At 51.9% G+C, this 20715-nt stretch overlaps 1 protein-coding gene across 1 annotated transcript in view; it reads right to left on the bottom strand.

The window, feature by feature from the left end:
* The window catches only part of CDH4 (cadherin 4), a gene marked incomplete at both ends in the record, with an annotated part of 569293 nt that extends 561676 nt beyond the window's left edge, over positions 1-7617 (bottom strand). The window contains 2 exons of the mRNA XM_079718954.1: positions 5228-5339; positions 7561-7617. Of these exons, the coding sequence (XP_079575080.1) occupies positions 5228-5339; positions 7561-7617 (169 nt within the window). The remainder of the gene's footprint in view (positions 1-5227; positions 5340-7560) is intronic.
* Between the last annotated feature and the right edge of the window lie 13098 nt (positions 7618-20715).

Genomic DNA, 20715 nt, shown 5'->3' with positions numbered 1-20715 from the left:
GGAAAGTCCTGGCTTAGAGCCAGTGGAAGCCACCCGCTGGGCCTCAGTCCTGCTTCACCTCCACTCACCTCCATGTCTTTGTTAAGACCAAGATTCCCAGTGCATAATCTCCTGGCTTCCTGGAAGAGGGTGGCTAAGAGAGCCAGCAGAGAGTTCACATTCTGGGATGGGTGGATCAGATAGACATCCCTGACTTAATATATGTAATGATTCAGTCATATCCTGGCCAAAGAGAGAGTCTGAAGTGGTGACTATTCATTTCTTCTGTTCAACAAATATTTACCGAGTGCCCAGACATGCTCTCGGCAATCCAGCGTGCTGGACGTGGATACTATTTACAAAGGAGCAGAGGGCCGCTAGAGCAAGAGTAAGGCCAAGGCCCAAGAAACGAAGGATGGAGAGAGGCTCAGGGCAGAGCATGGAACATGCTCTGAGCTTCCCGAGGGAAAGACAGGCACTTGCTAGCATGCACAGCTCTTGCTTTCCCAAAGGCAGGGATTGCATTTAGCTGCACGCCACAAGAAACTCGACTATGGTGTTTTATCCTTATTTTTCTCATCTCTCAGGGGACAGTGAAAGGTCTGCAGTTGTTCAAGGATGCCACCTGAGATCCAGTTCCTACTCCACCATCCTCACAGTCACAAGATGGCTGCTCTGCCCCGGACATCACATCCATATTCCAGGCAGGAGAAAAAGGTAAGGGCAAAAGAAAGAAGGCGTGGCCAGCTGAGTCTGTTCCTCTTTACCATGAAAAAAACAGCTTTCCCACAAGTCTCATCTAACAGAAAAACCTAGTTAGATCCCATTGACCAGAAAAGGGCCATATTGCCACCTTGGTGTAAAAGTCTACCAGAGGTGTGAGTATATTAAACAGGGCTCAGTGTGAGCCAGCCGGATCAGGACAGAAGAGGTTTCATTAGTAAGGAAGAGGTTCTGTTAGTAAGGAAAAGGGATAGAATGGATACTGGACAGGCAACCTGCAGTGTCCAGTGATTCATAGCACACATGGTTGCTTTGTCGTGCATGCCATTTATTTGAACATTCAGAGCAGCTCCCGCTTATCTGTGAGTTGATGGAGGGGACTCAGAAACACCACAGTGTCAGCATTTTCTGGCTTATTCATGACTTCATTTGACAACACTGGTTGCACAACCACGGCCCCACAAGGCAGGCATGACACTGGGTGATAGGTGTGCAGTCAGACTTGCTCAGCGTCTGGTCCATGCATCTAGCGACACCTTCCACCCTGGCAAGAGTTACCTGTCTTCACAGAGGGTAAAGAGGCTCTTTTCAACATACTTGTAAAGACAAGATAGCGGTACTTCTGGCCACAGTCATTACATTGTGGCGATTTCTTAGATGCCAATTCCAGACCCCTGCATGCATTTGGTCTCTCCTCAACCGTCCCTCCCTCTGTGTGACTTGATACACAAATGAGTCATTCGTTCTACAATGCATTGCCTGTTACTCTGCTTTGGGTAGGGTGCTGGAAGCTGGGGAAGCCTTATGTGGCAGACACTGATGCTTGTCTCCTCGGTACCCATTCCTCCCTTCTTCCTTCCTAAGACCCCCAACTCTGCTCCAAGTAGCAATTTACTCATCTACCAGGTGATGGATCATAACAGGTCTAAGTCCGACTGTGCAATTCTCTGCTTCCCAGCCTCCCCACCTCTTTCCACTGGGAGTGGAATGTGACCTAGTGCTTGCCAGTGAGAACTTCAGCAAGGGTTCTGAGAAAGTGTTTGCTTTTCTGATACAGGGAAGAGATGCAGATGGTGCTGCTACTCCCTCCTTTTTCTAGCTTGCTGTGAACTCAAATGCAATGCCTGGAGCCACAGCAGCCAGTTTACGATGATGAGGCAATACACTGACAAACTAAAGGTGGCAGAATGATAAGAATAAAGATTAGGCGTGAGATGGTGCCACTGACCTGATCAGCCCTTGACTACCTATCTCTTCACGGTTATGTGAGAAAAATTAACCCCCATTCATGTAAGATTCTGTTAATTGGGTTTTATCCTGCTGGCCCAGAACATTCTAAATGTTAAACCAGAGTGACGGGGCTGCTGCCCTCATGAACCTTACAGTTTAAGTAAGAAAGATGATTGACCAGATAATATAAATTCTCCAATGAGAAAGCAAAGTGTGGTCAAGGGCACAAGATGGTCATAAACTCACTGGGATATGGGAGAGGGAAGGCTTTTCTGAGGCAGTCTCAGTAAATGAAGTCATCAGAAACAAGGCACCTCTTTCTGTATTATCTGAACTCGTGGGGCAATGTCCAGACCCCACTTCCCCTGCCCTGGCAGACAACATTTTCACACACGTCACCCTCTTCTCCAGGAGCGAGGACACATACGACGCATCCGTGCTGGTTTCCCACAAAGCCGCCCCTCAATCTCCCATCCTTGTGGGGTTACCTTGAAGCTGGTCTGAGTTTTCGCAGAACTCTGCCCGCCATGAGAGAGCGATGCAGGTCAGTGCATCAGCTGCAGCCTCGGGCCGGGCTGACCGTTAATTATTAACAAAGCCGAGAAAAAGACACCAGCTTAGCCACTACCCAATGCTAAACTATGGTGTAGAGAACGCTCTGTTTTCACGTAAGGAAAAGGGCTCAACCATCCTATTTTAGATATTACCATGCACCAGTGATCACGGCCATCAGTTAACGACCCTGGAAACACACCACGGTGTAAGAGTGTGTGCAGTTACATTCGAGTGCTCACCAGAAAGCGCACAGACAGGAAACAGAACGCGGAGGGGATCCAGGAACTACATACAGGTCAGCTAAACAAACACTCCACATGGCATACGTAGCGGTTCTGCCCGCCACTCAAAAGGATCCCAATACCATAGTATCTGCTACCCAACTGGGGAAAACTGTTTTAAGCCTAATTAGCGTGAAATTTTTTGAATGCAAATGCTTTTCATTTAGACATAAAACAAAATGCCACAACATTTCTTCCACCCATTTATCATAAAGAAGTTAATTACTGTGTAACAAATCTCTCCTTCTGGAGTCTGGATGTTTGGGGCTGCCGGTGAGCTGACTCCGGCAAAGAGAAGGAACCGCAAAGCAGTCATTAATGGCTTACGGCGCATTTAGAATAAAACGGGAACTCTGTGAAGCTTTGCTTGTCAAATTAAGGTTAAGCTCTCTCCACTGGAATAACTCAATTGTAAGTAGTCATTATCTATTCAACTTGATTCCTACCAGGATAACAGAAATATTGTGCCACTTATTTATTTTCGACACATGCATCTTCACTGTGGTCCTGTCGTTTGCAAAGTTTTCTACATAAACAGAGATTTTTATCTGCCGTGGCTTGAGTGTATGCAGTGGTAGCTTGTGCCTCCATATGTGTAAAATTATTTCTAAGATAAAACCTCTCTGTCCCTGAGAACACAGAGGGGGTGGCACACGCAGGTGAGGGAGATACTCTGTGATTTCCCCCTCAACCAGGTTTGGGTTGGGCCTCATCGCAGGTATAAATAAGTGCCGAGAATATGAGTCGTGCATCCACACAGCCTGTGAGCTGGTCCAAGTTCACGTACGATGATGGACTCCTGGGCCATACGGGGCAGGCCAGCATCCAGCCAGCGACCAAGGCTTCCCCATCCCATGGGCTAGGAGCAGAGGGCAGGTCAGCCTGGACCCGCACAGTCCACCAGGAGAGAGAGGAGATGCTAGTTGGAAATCTTACATTTTATTAAGAAAAGAGAATCATCTGTCATTCTCTTCCATAGTATGTAGCACCTGCTGTTGCAAAAATAGAGGTACTTTTTCTTAAATTCCTGAGTAAAATTGATATGCCAAGATCTTATCAAGTTTAGCTCCATACTGGGGAGGTGGCAAGGATGCCAGCCTCAGGACACACAAACAGCAGGACCGCAGTAAGCCTCTCCTGATTTGTACTGAGAGTGACAGAGTCTTCCGGGCCTTCTCTGTGCACACACAGGGATTCGCATAAACCCACAGATCCTGAAAGGCGGTCTCAAATGACACCCACTGTGCAATTAACAAAGCATCTCTTGAAAACTCTTACCATAGATGCTCACTCCTACAGCATACCCAGCCCGCTTCTAGGCCAACTGCCAAGAGGTTGGGTTTTTTTGTTGTTGCTTTTTGTTTTTTTGATAATCAGTGAAAGAGTCAATAGTATCACACCCCTATATTAATAGTCAACTCAGATGACAACAAATAAGTTAGAAAAGCTGGACTCGGTGCCAAGTAAGATCCTGATTAACATAACCAGGCACACACAGTAGGTCAACGAGCTGTCTCCACAGACAGGATCTGAAGACTCAACCAACTCTGTGAGCGCTCCCCCGCACACAAAGGATCTGCTGTCAGTGCTCGTGGCAGGGATGCTGTATTCCCTAAAACAGAAAACTGGGGAGGAAGTCGGCAGCCTGAGCATGATTTTGCCCTGAATATTGAAACTTAGCTTTGATGCTTCCACTAAAGTTGGTTCCCTCCATCACTTTGGAATCGGCTAAATGCAGCCGCTTCTGGGAAGCCGATGCGGGGAGGGAAGGCACGCGCCGAGGTGTTTGCGGTGCCACTTTGAAACCTCAGGGAAGAAAGAACTGATTTATTTCCCCTCCCATGCAAATACAAAGGTTAGTTAGTTTGTCTTGAGAGGGAAACAGGTCGATATGCAGAATGATCTATTGTCATTTGAGTTCTGAAGCTGCCTCTGACTTCCCCATCACAAACGTGGATATCGTCCTGCGGTTACAATAAAGCTAATTGGCAGCTCCCTACTGCACGTGTGTTTCCGTGCTGTCAGTGGGACAGTAATGAAAACTCATGCCACATTTGAGAACAGAACGTCTGTGGGCTTATTTACTGCATCCCCAACAACATCGTCTGCTTTATCATGCATTTCAAAGCAGGGATAAATTAAGAATCCAGAATTTCATACTCAAAAATACTTGGTAAGAAGGTCTCTCTCTCTGCACATTATTTGGGTGACGCTACATCCGAATTCCAGTTTGTTGCCCAGGAAATGATTCACCTCACTCAAAAATGACAGGGATTCTGAATCATTCACCTGTGATGCAAAAGGCCATTTAGGTCGACCGAGCTGCACCTCCACTGACCTCTCCACCATGGTTTTGCAAAGAGCCTGGCTCAAAGCCAGCCGAGCCTCTTTTTCTGTGGGTGGTAATGTTTCCCTAATCCAGAGCATGGTATGCCATTTCATTTCCACGTCTGCCTTACCTTTGAGGACCTTCTCTCCTTCCAGAATATTTTGGGAGATTAATGCCGTGTAATCTTCTTCAGAGAATCCAGCTTTGCAGGTCTCCCTGGCTGTAAGATCTCCATTGTGGGCCTGGGAACAAAAACAAGAGAGGTCAGAAAAAACACAGGTTCACAGAAATTGCATCCAACCCACGTTTAGTCGGGCCTCCTGCATGCAAGGTCTCCAGCTATGACAAGCTTTGGTCCACCAGAGCCTCCACCCAGACATAATCTGGGGTCTGGCCCTGTGGTCTCCACGTTAGCCGGAGACAGAGGGCATGCAGCAGGGAGGGAGGGCCGGCGGATGGCGAGGCTGAGGGCCTGTCAGGGCCTCACCCACACGTGGCAGAAGGGAAGGTCTGAGGACTGTCCAGCAGCAGAGCCAGCAGTTAGCAAATGAAGACACAGAGGAGGGGCGGCCAAGGGAGCAGGCTCCTGCCAGGGCCGTGTCACCCTCCCACCCCAGTGCTCAGGCTTGGGCTGAGGTGGGCCGGCGGCCTCCTCCTCCCTGTGGTGGCCAGGAGGAAGGAGAGAGGCAGGGCAGGAAAGGAGATTCTCCAAGACTCAGCTCCACCTCGGAGCTTGGCTCTCGGGGAGGCTGCAGGGAGGCGGGCGAGGCTTCCGCCCGTCCTCCAGTCCTCCCCCTCCACTTCTTGGACGCGTGTCCACTCTTGGAGCCCTCATCTCCAGCCTAATCAGGCCAGAGCTTCCCTAACTGACCAAAGAAGGTGGGTGTCCTCCTGTCCTGTCCCCCGGAGCACCCTGGGCTATCCTGCCCAGCGGGAGGTCTAGAACCCTGGTCGCCGGGAGGGCAGGGAAGTGTGGAGGTGGGCGAAGAGCCCCTCCCAGGCTGCGGGGAGTGGCAGTTAGGTCAGCCGCGTAGGGATGGGGAATGGAGGGAGAGGCTGCATGTGCGACGGGAAGCCAGCCCCGCGTCAGAAGAAGGAGCGCCACAGCTCCCGGCTCCGCGGCGAGCGCAGGAGCAGGGGCGCAGCCCGAACCCCGCAGTCGTGCCTTCGCGGGGCCACCAAGCAGAACGCACCTCCCCGCCTCCTCCAGGCCTGCGCGCCGCCGCCCGCCCGTCCTCGGCTCCGGAGGCTGCCCCAGCCCGGAGCTCCAGGGACCCTGACGCCGGCCTGGGCGCGGCGCCCTCATCAAAAAGCACCAAGGGGAGGAAGGGCAGGGCGCGGGGTCACTCCTCGGGTAAAGCTCCACACCGCGGCTCCGTGCCTCGGGAACGAAGCTCCAAATAGGACCGAAGCCCGAGGATAGCTAACTCGCCCAGGAAAGTTTCCACCCGCCCGGGCGTGGGTCGAGCGCACCCAAGCGCCCCGAGCCTCAGAGCGGGCCTCCGGCCGCGGGCACTTGTTTATTTCCGAGGTTACAACAGCGAGGCCCTGGAGGAGCAGCGAGGCCGATCGGCCACGAGAGGGGGTTCCTGCAACTCTCTTGGCCCCGCTGCCTTACCCCAGGGGCGCCCCCCGGCGCAGCCTGCACGCTGCCCTCTGGACCTGCACCCTGCAGGCGCAGCGCAGGGCTGGGGACAGAGCTCGCGGGGCTCCGCAGGAAGAAGGCGGGCGCCCGGACCGCGCTCCCGGGTGCACCTCACCCTGCTCCTGCCTGGCGCCTGGCTCTCCGGCCCCGCTCCGAGCCGCGAGGGCCCCGCCGAACACTGGCTGCAGCAGGCGCCGAGGGAAGTCCGCGGCGAGACTGCCCCTCGGTGCACATCCGCCGCCCACCAGCAGCGGCGGTCCCTGCCAGCACCCAGAAAACGAGGACGGATGCGGCGCCGCGCCGGGAGCACCGGCCCCCAGCAGGGGCGGCCAGACCGGGTGTCCCCAACACCCTGATTTCCGGCCGGCCGCCGCCAGCTCCCCTCGTCCTCAGCCCTGGCCCGGGCTGGGCTCGCCAACTCCGGAGGAGTGCGGCGAGCGGGCGACGGAGGGCTCGCCGGCTCCACCAGCGGGCAGCCTGCCCCAGCGCGGGAGAGCCGAGCTCCGGGGCAGCGGCCGAGGACCTGGGGTGGCTGAGGGATGCTCGGCGGGTCCGCTTCGGGCAGAGCTCCCCGCGTCCCGCACTCCGCACCGCACCGCCGCTCCCCGCTGACCCGGCGGCTCCTCGCTCCTGCCGACCGCAGGCGGCTTCGCGGAGCGCGGGAGCCGGCTGGATGCAGCGGTGCGCGCGCCGGGGACGCCCGGCGCGGGCCGGGGAAGCCCGGGAAAGCCCCGCCGGGCGAGTGCGCGCCCCGCCGGCTCCGAGGGCGGCCCCGCGCTGCCTGGGCTGTCGAGCGGCCCGGACGCGAGGCAACTTACCCGGAGCGCGCCGGAGAGCGAGAGCAGCACGAGGAGCACGCCGGAGCCCACGGTCATCTTCCCCGCCGCGCCGCGCCCCGGCGCCCGCCCGATGCCCGGCGCCCGGAGCCCGTTCCCCGCCGCCGCCCCGGTCGCGCCGCTCCGATCACTGCCGCCGCCGCTCAAGCGGGCCCAGCGCCTCCAGCCAGGCTGCGCCGCCGCGACTGCCGCCCGGCTCCGGGAGCGAGGCCAAGTCCGGCCGGCGGCGGGCTCCCTCAGGCGGGTGCGTCCGCCGGCCTCTCAGCCGCCCGCGCCTCTGTTCCGCGCGTTCGGAACTGCAGGTGAAGCCGCGCGGCGGCCCAGCCGAGGCCCCGCCCCGCCGCCCGGCCCCTGCGCTCGCTCGGCCTGACGCGGGCCTTAAAGGCGCCGCGCCCTCCACGCCGCACCCGCGCACCCCGCGTCCCCGCCCAGCCGCCGCACCCCACCGTACCACCCGGCCCGGACAGGGCATCTGGAACCCGGGTCAGCCGAAGGGGCCGAGGATACAAAGTCTACTGGGGAAAAAGGGGCGGGGGGAGCTGTGAGGTCTGAACAAGGGATGGTGGTTCCAGATCCCAAACTATGGGTACGCCTTCGGGATGGGGAGACCCTGATGCCTTAATCCAGCTTCCTGCCTGGGCCTGCAGTGGGGGTAGGCACCCCCATCCGTCCTGTATGCTTCAGGTGTCTTCCCACTAACTCTCCTGACCCAGGCCCACCTCCTGGCCTTGCACAGCTTTTGGGCTCCCAGGAATTAGCCCTGAGAGACCAGCCGATTAGGAAAGCGGAAAGTGCAGAGAGAGGGCCTGCAGGCTGCATAGACACCCAGGGTGAGGGAAAGCTCCAGGTCTGGGCCCTGGCTGTGGTGGACCCTTAAGGACCAAGGAAGGGGCTCATTCCTGTTTGTGCATCAAAATACACTGTTAGGCCTGAGAAGCCAAGAAAGAAATTAGAGGCTCCAAGAAGGAAAGGCAGAAATTTCCCCGCAGAAGAGTGGTCAGGAGCGTCAGCCGGACAGGCCAGGCAGCGCTGTCTGCCCTGCTTGGGTGATTTCTGAACTGGGGGGACACTCCTTTAAGGGCTCATCAAGTGAAAAATATGTACAGCTTGGAAAGTGAGTAAATGTTTCTGCACGTTCCCTTTTGGTTTGGAGATTTTAAGAAAAGTGGTTTTGTTTGCTCAGATATTTCAAATTTTCTTTGTCTTGGTTTGGAGAGCTCTGTGTCCAGAATACATTAGTTCTGGTTTAAGAAATATGCTGCAAAGGAGGAGGAAGAAGATTGAACTGTTGAGCTCCAAGGTCAGAGCCAACTTGGGCAGGAGAGCGGGAGAGCTGTAGCACAGCCCTGCCCTCCCCTGGAACGCTTGCACCTGGGCTGGGGGGCCTGCTGGTTAGCGTGCTGCCTTGGACTGAAGGAAGTCAGAGTCTAGACAACTGCAGGGGGGCAAGGCAAGTGTGTATCTGAGAGCACAGCGACTTGTGGCTTCTCGCCCAGTAACTGTGCGACAGTTAAAGGGGACACTGCATCAGTAACGGCCTGCCACACCTGGCCAGAGCCCCATCGGTTCCCAGCCTGGCGGGATAGGGCCAGGGTGCCCCTGTACGTGGCTGAGTGTGCCTGGCTCGTCTTTATGCTCAGACTTCAGCACAGATCCTTTGTCACCAGTGACGTTTCATGGACAGACCCACCCAAGACCCACGCTGGGAGAAGTTCCACTCCTCAGCGCTGTGCTCACACCTCTCAAAGACCTCTCCAATTCCCCACTTACTCAGGGTACTTCATCACAGCAGGGAGCTGACAGAGGCCGGCCACGGTCCTTGCAATAGTTCTGAAATGTCCATCACTGGGACCTGCCTTTGTCTTCAGAAGGTCCGAGTATGATGGAGATCGCTCTCAGGAGAGACTTCTAGAACCCAGCACTTGCTCTGCTGTGATTCCTGAAACTGCTTCGTGCAAACACGTGTGCCAACTTAAATTACAAAAAAAGTGGTGTTGGGTCGCAGGGTCCTGAGGCCCAAACACTGAGGGAAACCCCCTCCCCTCCCCCTCCCCCTCCCACCGTCTCCTGCCGCTGAGTGTCTGAGAGTCTTGAGTCCGCTGAAGTGCGTGATGACTTGCAGACCTGGAAGGCCCATCCTGACTCTAATCAGCCTTGGGGGAGGTGCACACGGGGGAGCTCTGTGTGAATTAACTCCTAGAGCCATCCTGACTCCAGAGTGGGGTCTGCTGTCATACCCATTGCTCCCCTGGGCAGGGGAGGGGGAGGCGTGGGGAGGCCAGGCGGAGGCTGAGGGACCAGCGTTCTCACCCCGGCCCTGCACCCCTGGCCTGGGGAGCATTTTTCTTCCCCAAACTCATTTGCTGGAGGAGACCTCGTACACAGTATATTGAATATGATGTCTTATGGGAACTCACATGTTTAGGAATATGGTTTCAGAAACACTGCAGTAACTGATGCAAGTCCAGCAGAGAGCATTGGTTTATCAGGCTTGCTGTGAATGAAGCAGAGGGCACACTGAGAGGAAGGAAAAGACGGTCTGAAATACAGGGCAGTGGATTCCAGAGGATGGTCCTCAGAGCAGCAGCACCGACTCCCCTCAGGGACTTGTTGAAAATGAGGACCCTCAGGCCACACGCCAGACCTCCTGAATGGGAGTCTGCATGGGAACCGACCCTCCCTCCAGCCCACCTCTGTCCTCACATGATCTGCTTCAGAATCCTAGCGAGGCTTGTGAAAAATGCAGACTCCTGGGCTCCACCTGAGACCCACTGACCTAGAGCTTTGGGGAATGGGGCCCAGGACCTGGCCTTTTAACAGCCTCTTAGGTTGATATTCACGCACACTAGTGTTTGAGAACCACTGGCCTACCCAAAGGCCACAGGCGGCTCCTGGGAGCATCTACAAATGCTACTACTTCCTGGGCCCCAGCCTGGACCTACTGAATCTGGGTGTTTCAGGGCGGAGCTGGGGTTGGAGACACAGCTGCCATGAGGGAGGGCTCCAGCCGCCCGGCTCTGCCCGGTGCCAGCAGGCTAAGCCCACCTGTTGAGGAGATATCCTCTCAGGCTGCTGGGTAGAGCCCCCAGAGAAGAGCGTGTTTTTGTTTCTAAGAGAGATTAAGAAAATTCCACGGAGAGGGTAGCCTGTGAGTGACCATCTCCTCTTGACTGTGATGGCCCTGCAGATGTTTGCTAAGGCTCCTTGTTGAGGATGCTGGTGGGAAGGGCTTCAGCTTTGGAAGCAAACCGAATGCTTGCATCGGGGCTACTCTTCCCTGCCTTGTCATCTGATGTTAATTTGTTTCTCCTCCATTTATCATTATGTTTTAGATACTTCAATGTTAGACAAAAAACTGTTTTGTAAAGAAAGCAGGAAGAAGTTAGCAAAAGGCAGGTCCCTAGAATAAAACAGAATCTTTGTGGACAATTGAAGATATTCAGGCGCTACAGAAAAGAGTGCAATCAGCCTGCCACCCGCCTGAGAAAACCTCCCAGCACGGAAACCAGAAGAACAATCTTGAAGGAAAAAGCAAGAGAGAGAGAGACAGGCCAGCACAAATAGCTCTCTGCCTTCAGTTCCACTGACTCTCACCCCTGGAGAAGGTTGATGCTGGGGAGAAAAAGAAAAGCCGCTATTATTATTTGGGTTTTTTTTTAATTTAATTTTATTTATTTTTTTATACAGCAGGTTCTTATTTGTTATCCATTTTATACATATTAGTGTATACATGTCAATCCCAATCTCCCAGTTCATCACAGCAACCCCCCCCTTCACAGCCGCTATTATTACTGTTTTTGTTTTCACTGACATCACCTCTCCCTTAACACGTGTTGATATTTAGGGTGGGCAGGGCCCTGCGGGGAGGGCTTTCGAACTGTTATCTCCTGTAATCCTCAGGAACAAAGGAGGTGGTCTTTCCCACTGTTCCCAGCCTCACCCCATCGTCTTCCTTTTCACACCTTAGGCCAGTCACGCCAAGCCCGCCACCACCCTGGACCCCTGTCAGGGAGCACGTGCGTCCTTCCGGCTTCCGTGCCCGTGCCCCCACTGTGCCCTCTGTCGGGACCCCACCAGCCTTCGTGTGGGAGGCGACCCCTCTCTCTATCTCCAACTGGCCTTTCTTCAGGGGCAAGGGGCTATCTTTGGCTGCCTTCTGACTTCATATACACCTCACACTGTCCCACTGTCCTATTGTCGTGGAGGTTTTTTCTTTATGCCCCCACCCCCCGAAACTCCACGAGTCTGAGGGCAGGGGGCCCCGTGTAGTCACTTCTCCCTACGTAGCCCAGGATCCAGTCCCCAGTGGCTGGATGAATACAGCAGCGACAACAATTCTGGCTCGAATCAGCAGCTCTCCTGAGCGTCTGGGTACCTTCCTACACGCCCCCATTAGACAGAAGGGGAAACTGAGGCCTGGAGCAAGCAGAGGGCTTGAACCACCTCCCACTCACACAAGACTTTTCACACCTGCTTCTTGGTTTGTCTAATGTCTGCAGTGGAGCAGGGCCACCTCTGCCTGACCCACGGCTCTCTCCCCAGCCCTGACAGTGCCAGCCCAGCCTGGGCAAATGTCTGAATACGTAAACATCTCAGTGGATGATCAGAAAATCCGGGAGGGATGAAGCATCTTCTGGACAACCTCGGAGGAGCGGGGAGGGGTCTGGTGCTGCTGCACCCGAACACGTGCCCCACGCCTAGGAGGAAGGAACACGGGTGGTTTCTCTTCTCTCTTCTCATAAACTCTGGAGCAGAAGAATGAGAAGTGGGGCCAGAGGAGGTGGTTCAGCGTGAAGGCGCTAACAGCAAGGGGTTAGGAAGGCGGGAGGGCGAGGGAGCACAAGGAGGATGATAAAAACAAATGAGGAAAGGAAACCAATTAAACAGTAAACGAGGTAACATGAGATTCAAGGGGAAGGAGAAGACGGGAGAGATGCCGGAAATATGAGCAGACTGAGAGTGGCAATGAAACGCAGGAGAGACCAAGGAAACGGAAAGGAAGTGGGGAGTGGCCTTTACAAGTTAAAACATCTGCCTGGAATTATGAGCTGCTCTGAGCTGGATGATGTCCTGTTGGCTTCAGCTCTTCTGGGTTCCCGGGGAAACGGCTTCTACCTACAGTCAGTGGTCGGATCCTTTCAAGTTATATTTAACCTGGTTTTATTACTGAACTTTGGGGGGTTAGCACTGATCACCTTCTCCAGAACACCCGTCTCAGGGCTGTTGAGAGGTGGCTGGATTCCTTGGCAGGGGGTGACAGCCCTGGTCCACTCTGCGCAGGTGCAGTGGGACGTGCCTTGGAGGCCTAAGTGGGGGCACTCTGCTAAGTGCGGGGGCCAGGGATGCTGTCCTGTCCTCAAGAAGCAAGCCCTCGATTTGCCTTTGCTTCTTGGTCTGTGGCTGAAGCTCGAATGGAGGAGTCTGCAGAGGCAGATGGACGAAGCCACCTGCTCCAAAACCACAACCCCCCTTAGAGATTCACTTCTTTGGGATTAGGCAGGGATTCTGAAACTTTAGTCAAGCCGCAGGACCTCCTGACGAGTGTCTTAAAATATGGGTGCGTGGAGCCCAGCCAGCCCCGGCGATTCCCATTGAGCTAATATCAGGTAGGGCCTGAGCAACTCTGCTTCCCACGTCCCCAGCTGAGTTAGGATGCACGCCAGAGGGTAAGGCATGAAACCACTTCGGAATGTTTCCATCTTGAGAGGCTTCTGGTGACTTGATTTCTGATAACTTTCTAGAAAGGGCACTCCCATGGGTCGGCCAAATGAATGCGTGATTTGAGGGAGGGAAATGTGGCCAGGGGTCTGGAGGTGGCAGGGGTATCACCTGTCCAGGTGGGGTACGGCAGGGGATTCTCAGGATGGTTGGGAGGATCTCAAGGCTGCTGGGCTCTGTGTGTGAAATGAGAAAAGCCCTGAAGGAAGAAAGGAGGCGGGGGGCGGGGGTGGACAGTACAGACACGGTCACCGGTCTATGCAGCAGGTGACCCAGCTCTGAAGCTAAACTCCATAGAAATGATCCCCAGGAAGAAGGCTCCTACCGTAGAACATGGCCTAGGACTGATCCTCGCTGCACTAGGAAAAGGCAGGTGCTGGGTGGGTTGGTGGAGAAGGATGCTGGAATCATACAGGATGTAGCCCTTTTAGATTGGCTTCTTTTACTTAGCAATGTGCGTTTACCTTTACGTTTCCTCCACATCTTTTTATCACTCCGTTGTACGGATGTACCACAGTTTAACTACCCATTCGCCTATTTAAGGACATCTTGTCTGCTTCCGATACCCCTGGGTTTTTAACTAGTGAAGACTACAGGCTCTTCTTTCCCACTTCCCCCCAACGTGAATTTCAGGTAAGCCAACGGCTTCTTTCCTGACTCACGTGGTCCTTTGTGTCTATGATCCCAACTTTGGAGGTGGTGGATGGGTTGGGTTACCCCCCCAGCCTTTGGCGTGAGCTTGCGGGTGGGGCCGGTGGTCGTGGTGCTCAGGCATCTCCCTCCCATCACCGCCCCCTCCAGGGTGATAACCTCTGGCCCCGCGTGAGCCGCCTGCCGTGGACCCTGCTGGTCACGCCCGTCGCCTCCTGAGCCCTGGTGAGCACTGTTCACAGCAGGGATGTGTAGACACCGGTTAACAAAGTTGCCCTCACCCTCTCCCACTTGGGAGATGGCAAGCAGGAAGCACTCTGCGTTTGTAAACAGTCTCCTTCTTTGGGGGATTTCAGTGCTCTCTCGTTTATGAATTTCTGCTGGGGAAGGCACATTCCCAATAAATGCTCATTGCTCTTAAGAGGGAATGATCTTCGCTGGGCCCCAGGGCCTTCCCCACCCAGGAGCCAATTTACTGCACTGGAAATTCAGTGTCCAGAGGAATATTGTGAAAGTGCCAGAGAGATAATGCAGCCGGAAGAGGGCTGTCATCACTGGCCAGCAGTAGCCACTCCCATGGTCCAGATGGAACCAGGAAAGAAGAGCCTTCCCTACTGACCCTGTTCCTGGGCCAAAGTGGTTTAAACGCATCATCTCATTTTATTCTCATGCCCATTTTCTGAAGGAGGGTCCATTGTGATCCCCATTTACTCAGGAAGAAACGAGGCTTATAGACAAAGCAGCCACTCTGCCTGTAGGAGATTAAAGATGGCAGCCAATTCTTTGTTCTCTTTCCGTTGAGAAGTGAAGCTGGACTCTCCTCCCCTGAATCCCGGCTGGCCTTCCTGACTTGTCTGGGCAAACGTGATAGAAATGACTTCTGGGCCCTCTGACACTAGGTCATAAGAAGCCTCGCAGCTCCCAGGGGGCCCATTGGGACCCCACCCCTCTCTGGGCCCCTGAGCTGCCGTGTAAGAAGTCTAACCACCTGAAGCCACCTTGCTGAGAAAGCCGTGTGCAGGGGGCCTTCCAGCTGTGCCCACCTCATGAGCGAAGCTCCCCAGGACCCTCCAGACCAGTCCATCCACCAGCTGAGTAGCTCCGAGGGACCTTCGTTGATATCACGTGGAACAGAATTCCTGTTCCAATTCCTGACCCGCAACATGGTGAGATGCAATCGGAGGTGGATGATTTAAGACACCGAGTTACGGGTGATTTGTTTCCCAGCAGTGGATAACTAACTGTAACACACCCACCTCCGAGGCTGGGGAGCCGCAGACCCACCCCAGCTGCCTCCAGTGCCTGCTCACTTAGCTGCTCGTGGGTGAAACACAGGGAGGAAACATCACTACTGGGAGCAGTGCTGCAGGTGAGCTCGCAGGCCGTCCCGCTGCTGCCCTTTGATGTGCAGGAGGGAGGAGGGGTGTGCTCATCCCGGGCTCGCAGGGAACAGCCATTCCACAACAGCAGAGTTAGCCAGGCATCTCGTTGATTCGGCCGCAATCACAGGACCTGGACCCTGGAAATCCAACCGTGTCCCTAATGATGTTTGCTTCCCTCATGCAGCCGGAAGGAAGTAGCCGTTCCCAGGAGGCCTCAGTGCAGCACGCAAGCCCTTTGACATCCCCCACTTCACATATGAAATGCGTCATTCTGCTCACACTCTTGTTTGCAGGGGAAAAGCAAGACGGCAGTCTTGCATCTCTACTCATGTTTTCTCCAACCTCAGAAGGAGACGGGGAGGAGGAGGGGAATGACAAAAAAAAAAAAAAAAAAAAGAGTGAAACAAGGCATTTCAAGAGACTAAATACAGGTTACATCTCCCTCCTTGGGACTCTGCCTTGGTGTTTTCCTAAAGACTGAGCAGCCTGGGATGAGGCCAGAGGGTTCCTGGGAGATGCTGGTCGGCTGTGGTGAGTTGGGTCTGGAGCGATCGCAGAGAGAACTGGGGACATTAGTTGCCTGTTATTGCTCCCTGCATAGACATGCACCGTGACGGGAAAATCTGTTGGGGAAAATGGGGTATAATGCATCTCTAAGATGGTAAATGTGGGAACCAAGCCAGGGATGTGTTTCTATCATTCCTCGTTTTCCTGACATCGGAGGCCAGACCCTGTGACACTAGCCCGAGCCCCTGCCGAGGGACCCCTGCATTGGAGGGGTGACCTCTGTGAGGCTTGCTCCCCAGTAATCCAGATGCACGGCCGAGGAAGGAGCAAAACTTTCCAAAGGTGACTCCGGGGAGGTGGTTTGTTCCCCAAGCAGCATCAGGAGGCTCTGTCCCGACTGGCCCTGCTCTACAAGCTCACCTTGCCCCGGACGTTTGGGACGTGCCATTTGCCAAATGCAGTCCCAGACCCTGGAACAACAGAGACACGTTTAGGGTCCTGGCCAGGGTCTCGGGGGCCCTGCGGTGGGCTCTGCGCTGAAGTGTGCACTCTGGTCGGGTCACACCACTCAGGTGTACATAGCAGCCAGTGGCAGTCGCCCAGCTCAAGCCCCCCGCAGGGCCTTCTTCCACCTCCAGGGGAGCCTCAGCCCCACACAGCTGAGCCCAAACTGTGTGCACGGAGGTCGGGGTACAGATCACTTCCTGGGGGAAACCGGCAACCAGTTGTGGGTAGGGTTTAGTAGATGACTACCCCTGCCCCCGTTCCCATCCTTTGCCAGGGCAACTTTTCAAGTCATCGGAGTGCAAAGTGGTCCCATTTTAGGGAGCAAACTTAATAGTGAACAGAGAGCAGCACTTTTTGGAGCGGGAGCCCAGGTGCTCAGTCAGAAACGAGCTCAGTATCACACCCTCCACCTTTCCTGTCTCCCTGCTCCTGAGACCATCTTTATCATTTTATGAATGCAGTTCATTCATTCACTGGCTCATTCATTCTTTTTTTTTTATTTTATTGTGATAAGAACAGTTAACATGACATCTACTTTCTAGACAAATTTTCAAGTACACAATAAAGTATTGGCAACTATGGGCTCCATGTTGAACAGGAGATCTCTAGAACTTATTCAAACTTTACACCCATTGAACAGTAACTCCCCATTTCCCCCCAGGCCCTGGAAACCACTGGTCTACTCTCTATTTCTGTGGATCTGACTGTTTTCGATAACTCATGTAAGGGGAATCATGCAGTATTTGTCCTTCCAGGTTCATCTGTGTTGTTGTATATGGTAGTTTTCCTTCTTTTTTAAGGCTGAATAATATTCTATTGTTTGTATGTACCACATTTTCAGTGGATGGACATGTAGATTGTCTCCACCTCTTGGCTATTGTGGATAATGCTGCAATGATCATGGTAGTGCATATACATTCTTCTCAAGCACACATGAAGTATTCTCCATGATAGATCATGTATTAGGTCACAAAGCACGTCTTAACAAATTTAAGAAGATCGAGATCATGTCAGGTATCTTTTCTGATCATAATTGAATGAAACTAGAAATAAATAGCAGAAGGAATACTGGAAAATTCACAGATATGTGGAAATTAAACAGCACACTCCTGAACAACCAATGGGTCAAAGAAGAAATCAAAAGGGATTTTAGAAAATGTCTTGAGACAAATGAAAACAAAAACACAACATTACCTAATTTATGGGATACAGCAAAAGCAGTACTAAGAGGAAAATTTATAATGATAAATGGCTACATGAAAAAAGAAGAAACATCTCAAACAAACAAACAAACAAACAAACCCAGCCTGACATCACACCTCTAGGAACTAGAAAAACAAAAAACAAAAAAACCCAAACTAAGCCCAAAGTTAGCAGACCAAAGGATAGTAAAGGTTAGAGAAGAAATAATTGAAATAGAGTCTTAAAAAAATAGAAATCAATGAAACTAAGAGTTGTTATTTTGGAAAGACAAACAAAATTGACAAAACTTCAGCTGGACTAAGAAAAAAAACTAAGAAAAAAAGAGAGAAGTCAAATAAGTAAAGTCAGAAATGAAAAAGAAGACATTACAATGATTCCACAGAAATACAAAGGATCATAAGAAGCTACTATGAACAACTGTACACCAACAAATTAAACAATTTTGAAGAAACATATAAATTCCCAGAAATATACAACCTACCAAAATTGAATAAAGAAGACATAGAAAATCTGAATGGACAAATAATGACTAAGGAGATTGAATCAGTGATCAAAAACCTCCTAACAAAGAAAAGCCCAGGAGCAGATGCCTTCACTGGTGAATTCTACATTTAAAGAAAAAAGAACACCAGTCTTTCTCAAACGTTTCCAAAAAATTAAAGAGGACAGAACACTTCCAAATGCATTTTGTGAGGCTGGCATACCCTGATACCAAAGCCAGAAAAAGACACAAGAAAGTTATTTTCATCAGACACTATCCCTGATGAACATATGCAAAAATCCTCAACAAAATACTAGCAAACTGAATACAACAGTACATTAAAAGAATAATCCATCCCAGGGATTTGTCCCTGGGATACAAGGATGGTTCAATATACAAACATCAATTAATGTGATGCACCACATTAACAGAAGTAAGGGAAAATCACATAATTATATCAGTAGATTTGGAGAAAGTATTTGACAAAATTCAAGATCCTTTCATGGTAAAAATTCCCAAGAAACTAGGAATGGAAAGAAACTCTCTCAACATAATAAAGGCCATATATGACAATCACACAGCTAACATCATACTCAAGGGTGAAAAACTAAAGCTTTTCCTTTACAATGAGGAGTAAGGCAAGGATGCCCACTCTCATCACTTCTATTCAATACAGCCCTGGAAGTCCTAGCCAGAGCAGTTGGGCAAGAAAAAGAAATAAGAAGGCATCCAAATGGGAAAGGACGAAGTAAAGTTATCTCTGTTTGCAGATGACATGATCACAGATGTAGAAAACCCTAAAGACTCCACACACACACAAACCCTGTTAGAATGAATAATTCAGTAAAAATTGCAGGATAAAAAACAACATACAGAAATCAGTTGAGATTATCTTTAAATAAACTGTCTGCACCTTAGTCTCTGTCTCAGGCTGTACTTTCAGAGAATCCAACTGACACCAGAGGACCCAAGACACGGTCCACGTGTACTTTCAGCAGGACCTCCTCCCCAGAAGCATCCCTGCATCAAGAAAGACTGGCCCTGTGCCTTGCACAACCACAGCAATCGACTCTGCAAAACTACGTTGCTGGCTGCCCTGAAAGTCACAAAACTACGGCAGAGGCAGACAGGAAATTTAAATCACACTTATATAAAATAAAAATCCAAGTCCTGCTTTTCCAACCACTCATCTGACATTGGGCTCTTACCTCCCAGGCTCATCTGAATCAAGGAAAGCTTCCATTCAATGGGAGACCCAGGCCTCCAGGCGAGCCAGCATTTTTCATGGTAATCAGAAACCCAGGTATTTTCTGAGCTCCTGCTGCTTTCCTGAGGTTAAAACAAAGTCAGGACCGGGGCCACACGTGTCACAAAATTCAGTGGCAGCCCTGCCACATCCAGGGGCATGTTTACATAGCCTTATATGTAATTGTGTGTACTCATTTACATAGATTTTCCTGTTGTGTTCAAAATGCCATTGACTCCAGCTATGTAAAATAAAGTAAAATTAATAGTTCAACTTAAGTGTGTTCATGCATATTATCCACACAAGTTCCCTCCATTGGGAGAGTGGAGCCCATGGCAGCCAGCTGGGCAGAGATCTCAGTCATCTGACCCTTTCTCTGAATCCAAGGTCAGGGGCTGGGAGAGCTGGGACTAAAGCCCATCTAGAGGCTGGGAGAGTATCGGGTTGCCTCTAAAGCAGGAAAAAGTGGGTTGGGGATAAAATGCTGAGAGGAATAGGCGATACACAGCTGCAAAGAAAAGACCATGGAGAAAGTCCGCTTTCCCTTTTTATCTTAAAGTGATGCATTTCTTCCATACAAGCTGATCACTTTATACGCTGACAGCCTGAGAGGTTGGATTTACAAAGGACAGAACTTGAAGGAATTCAAAAACTACCACTAACTTCGAATTAGACTCTTGTGGTTGCAAAGAAATCTAAACAATTGCAAAGTGTTGGGGAGACTCTGATCCTTGGTATTTGGGTTCTAAGTTGTATTATCTGCATATTGTTTTTCAGTCAGAAGAGAGTGAATCCCAACTCATACTGGCTTATGTTTAAAAATATAGAAGAATATATATTGGCTTAGGTAACCCAAAAGCCAAGACATCATTAGCTTCAGGCATGGCTGGATCCAGGTGCTGAATAGACTTCACTTCTCCCCTTCTGTATTGAATGCATAGCTTCATTTTGAATGAGGCTTTCTCCTTCTAGTAGCCAGATGTTTACACTAGCAGCTCGACATATATACCCTGCCTTGCCAGTAACACAAGCAGCAGAATAACTGACCTTATTCAACCGTCTCAGCAACAGTCCTGGAATGAGCCTCATTGGACCAACCTGGTCATCTTAGCTCTCTGAACTAGTCACTGTGCCCGGCTGATTCGATGCTCTGGTTGGCCAGGTCTGGGTCACATGACCACACTGGAGACAGGGGCGGAGTCAATCCACCTGAACCTCACTGATGGGGAAGTTAACCCCCAATGAACACTGAGGGTCTGTTACCAGGAGAAGGGGGATGGATGCTGGGAAGGCAGAAGCCACAGATACCCACAAAACAATAACACTGAGCCTGAGCGTGCAGGCCTGGGTCTGGGGTCCTTCCCTCGCAGCCCAGGGCAGCCCTTACTCTGTAGGTATGTCCTCTGGGAGTGTATACATGAGTATATCTAAGCATAAATTTT

The sequence above is a fragment of the Hyperoodon ampullatus genome (assembly GCF_949752795.1).
Source record: "Hyperoodon ampullatus genome assembly, chromosome: 14".
Taxonomy (NCBI): domain Eukaryota; kingdom Metazoa; phylum Chordata; class Mammalia; order Artiodactyla; family Ziphiidae; genus Hyperoodon; species Hyperoodon ampullatus.
Note: the sequence above shows the minus strand (reverse complement) of the source record. Positions and strands in the feature narration are given on the sequence as shown.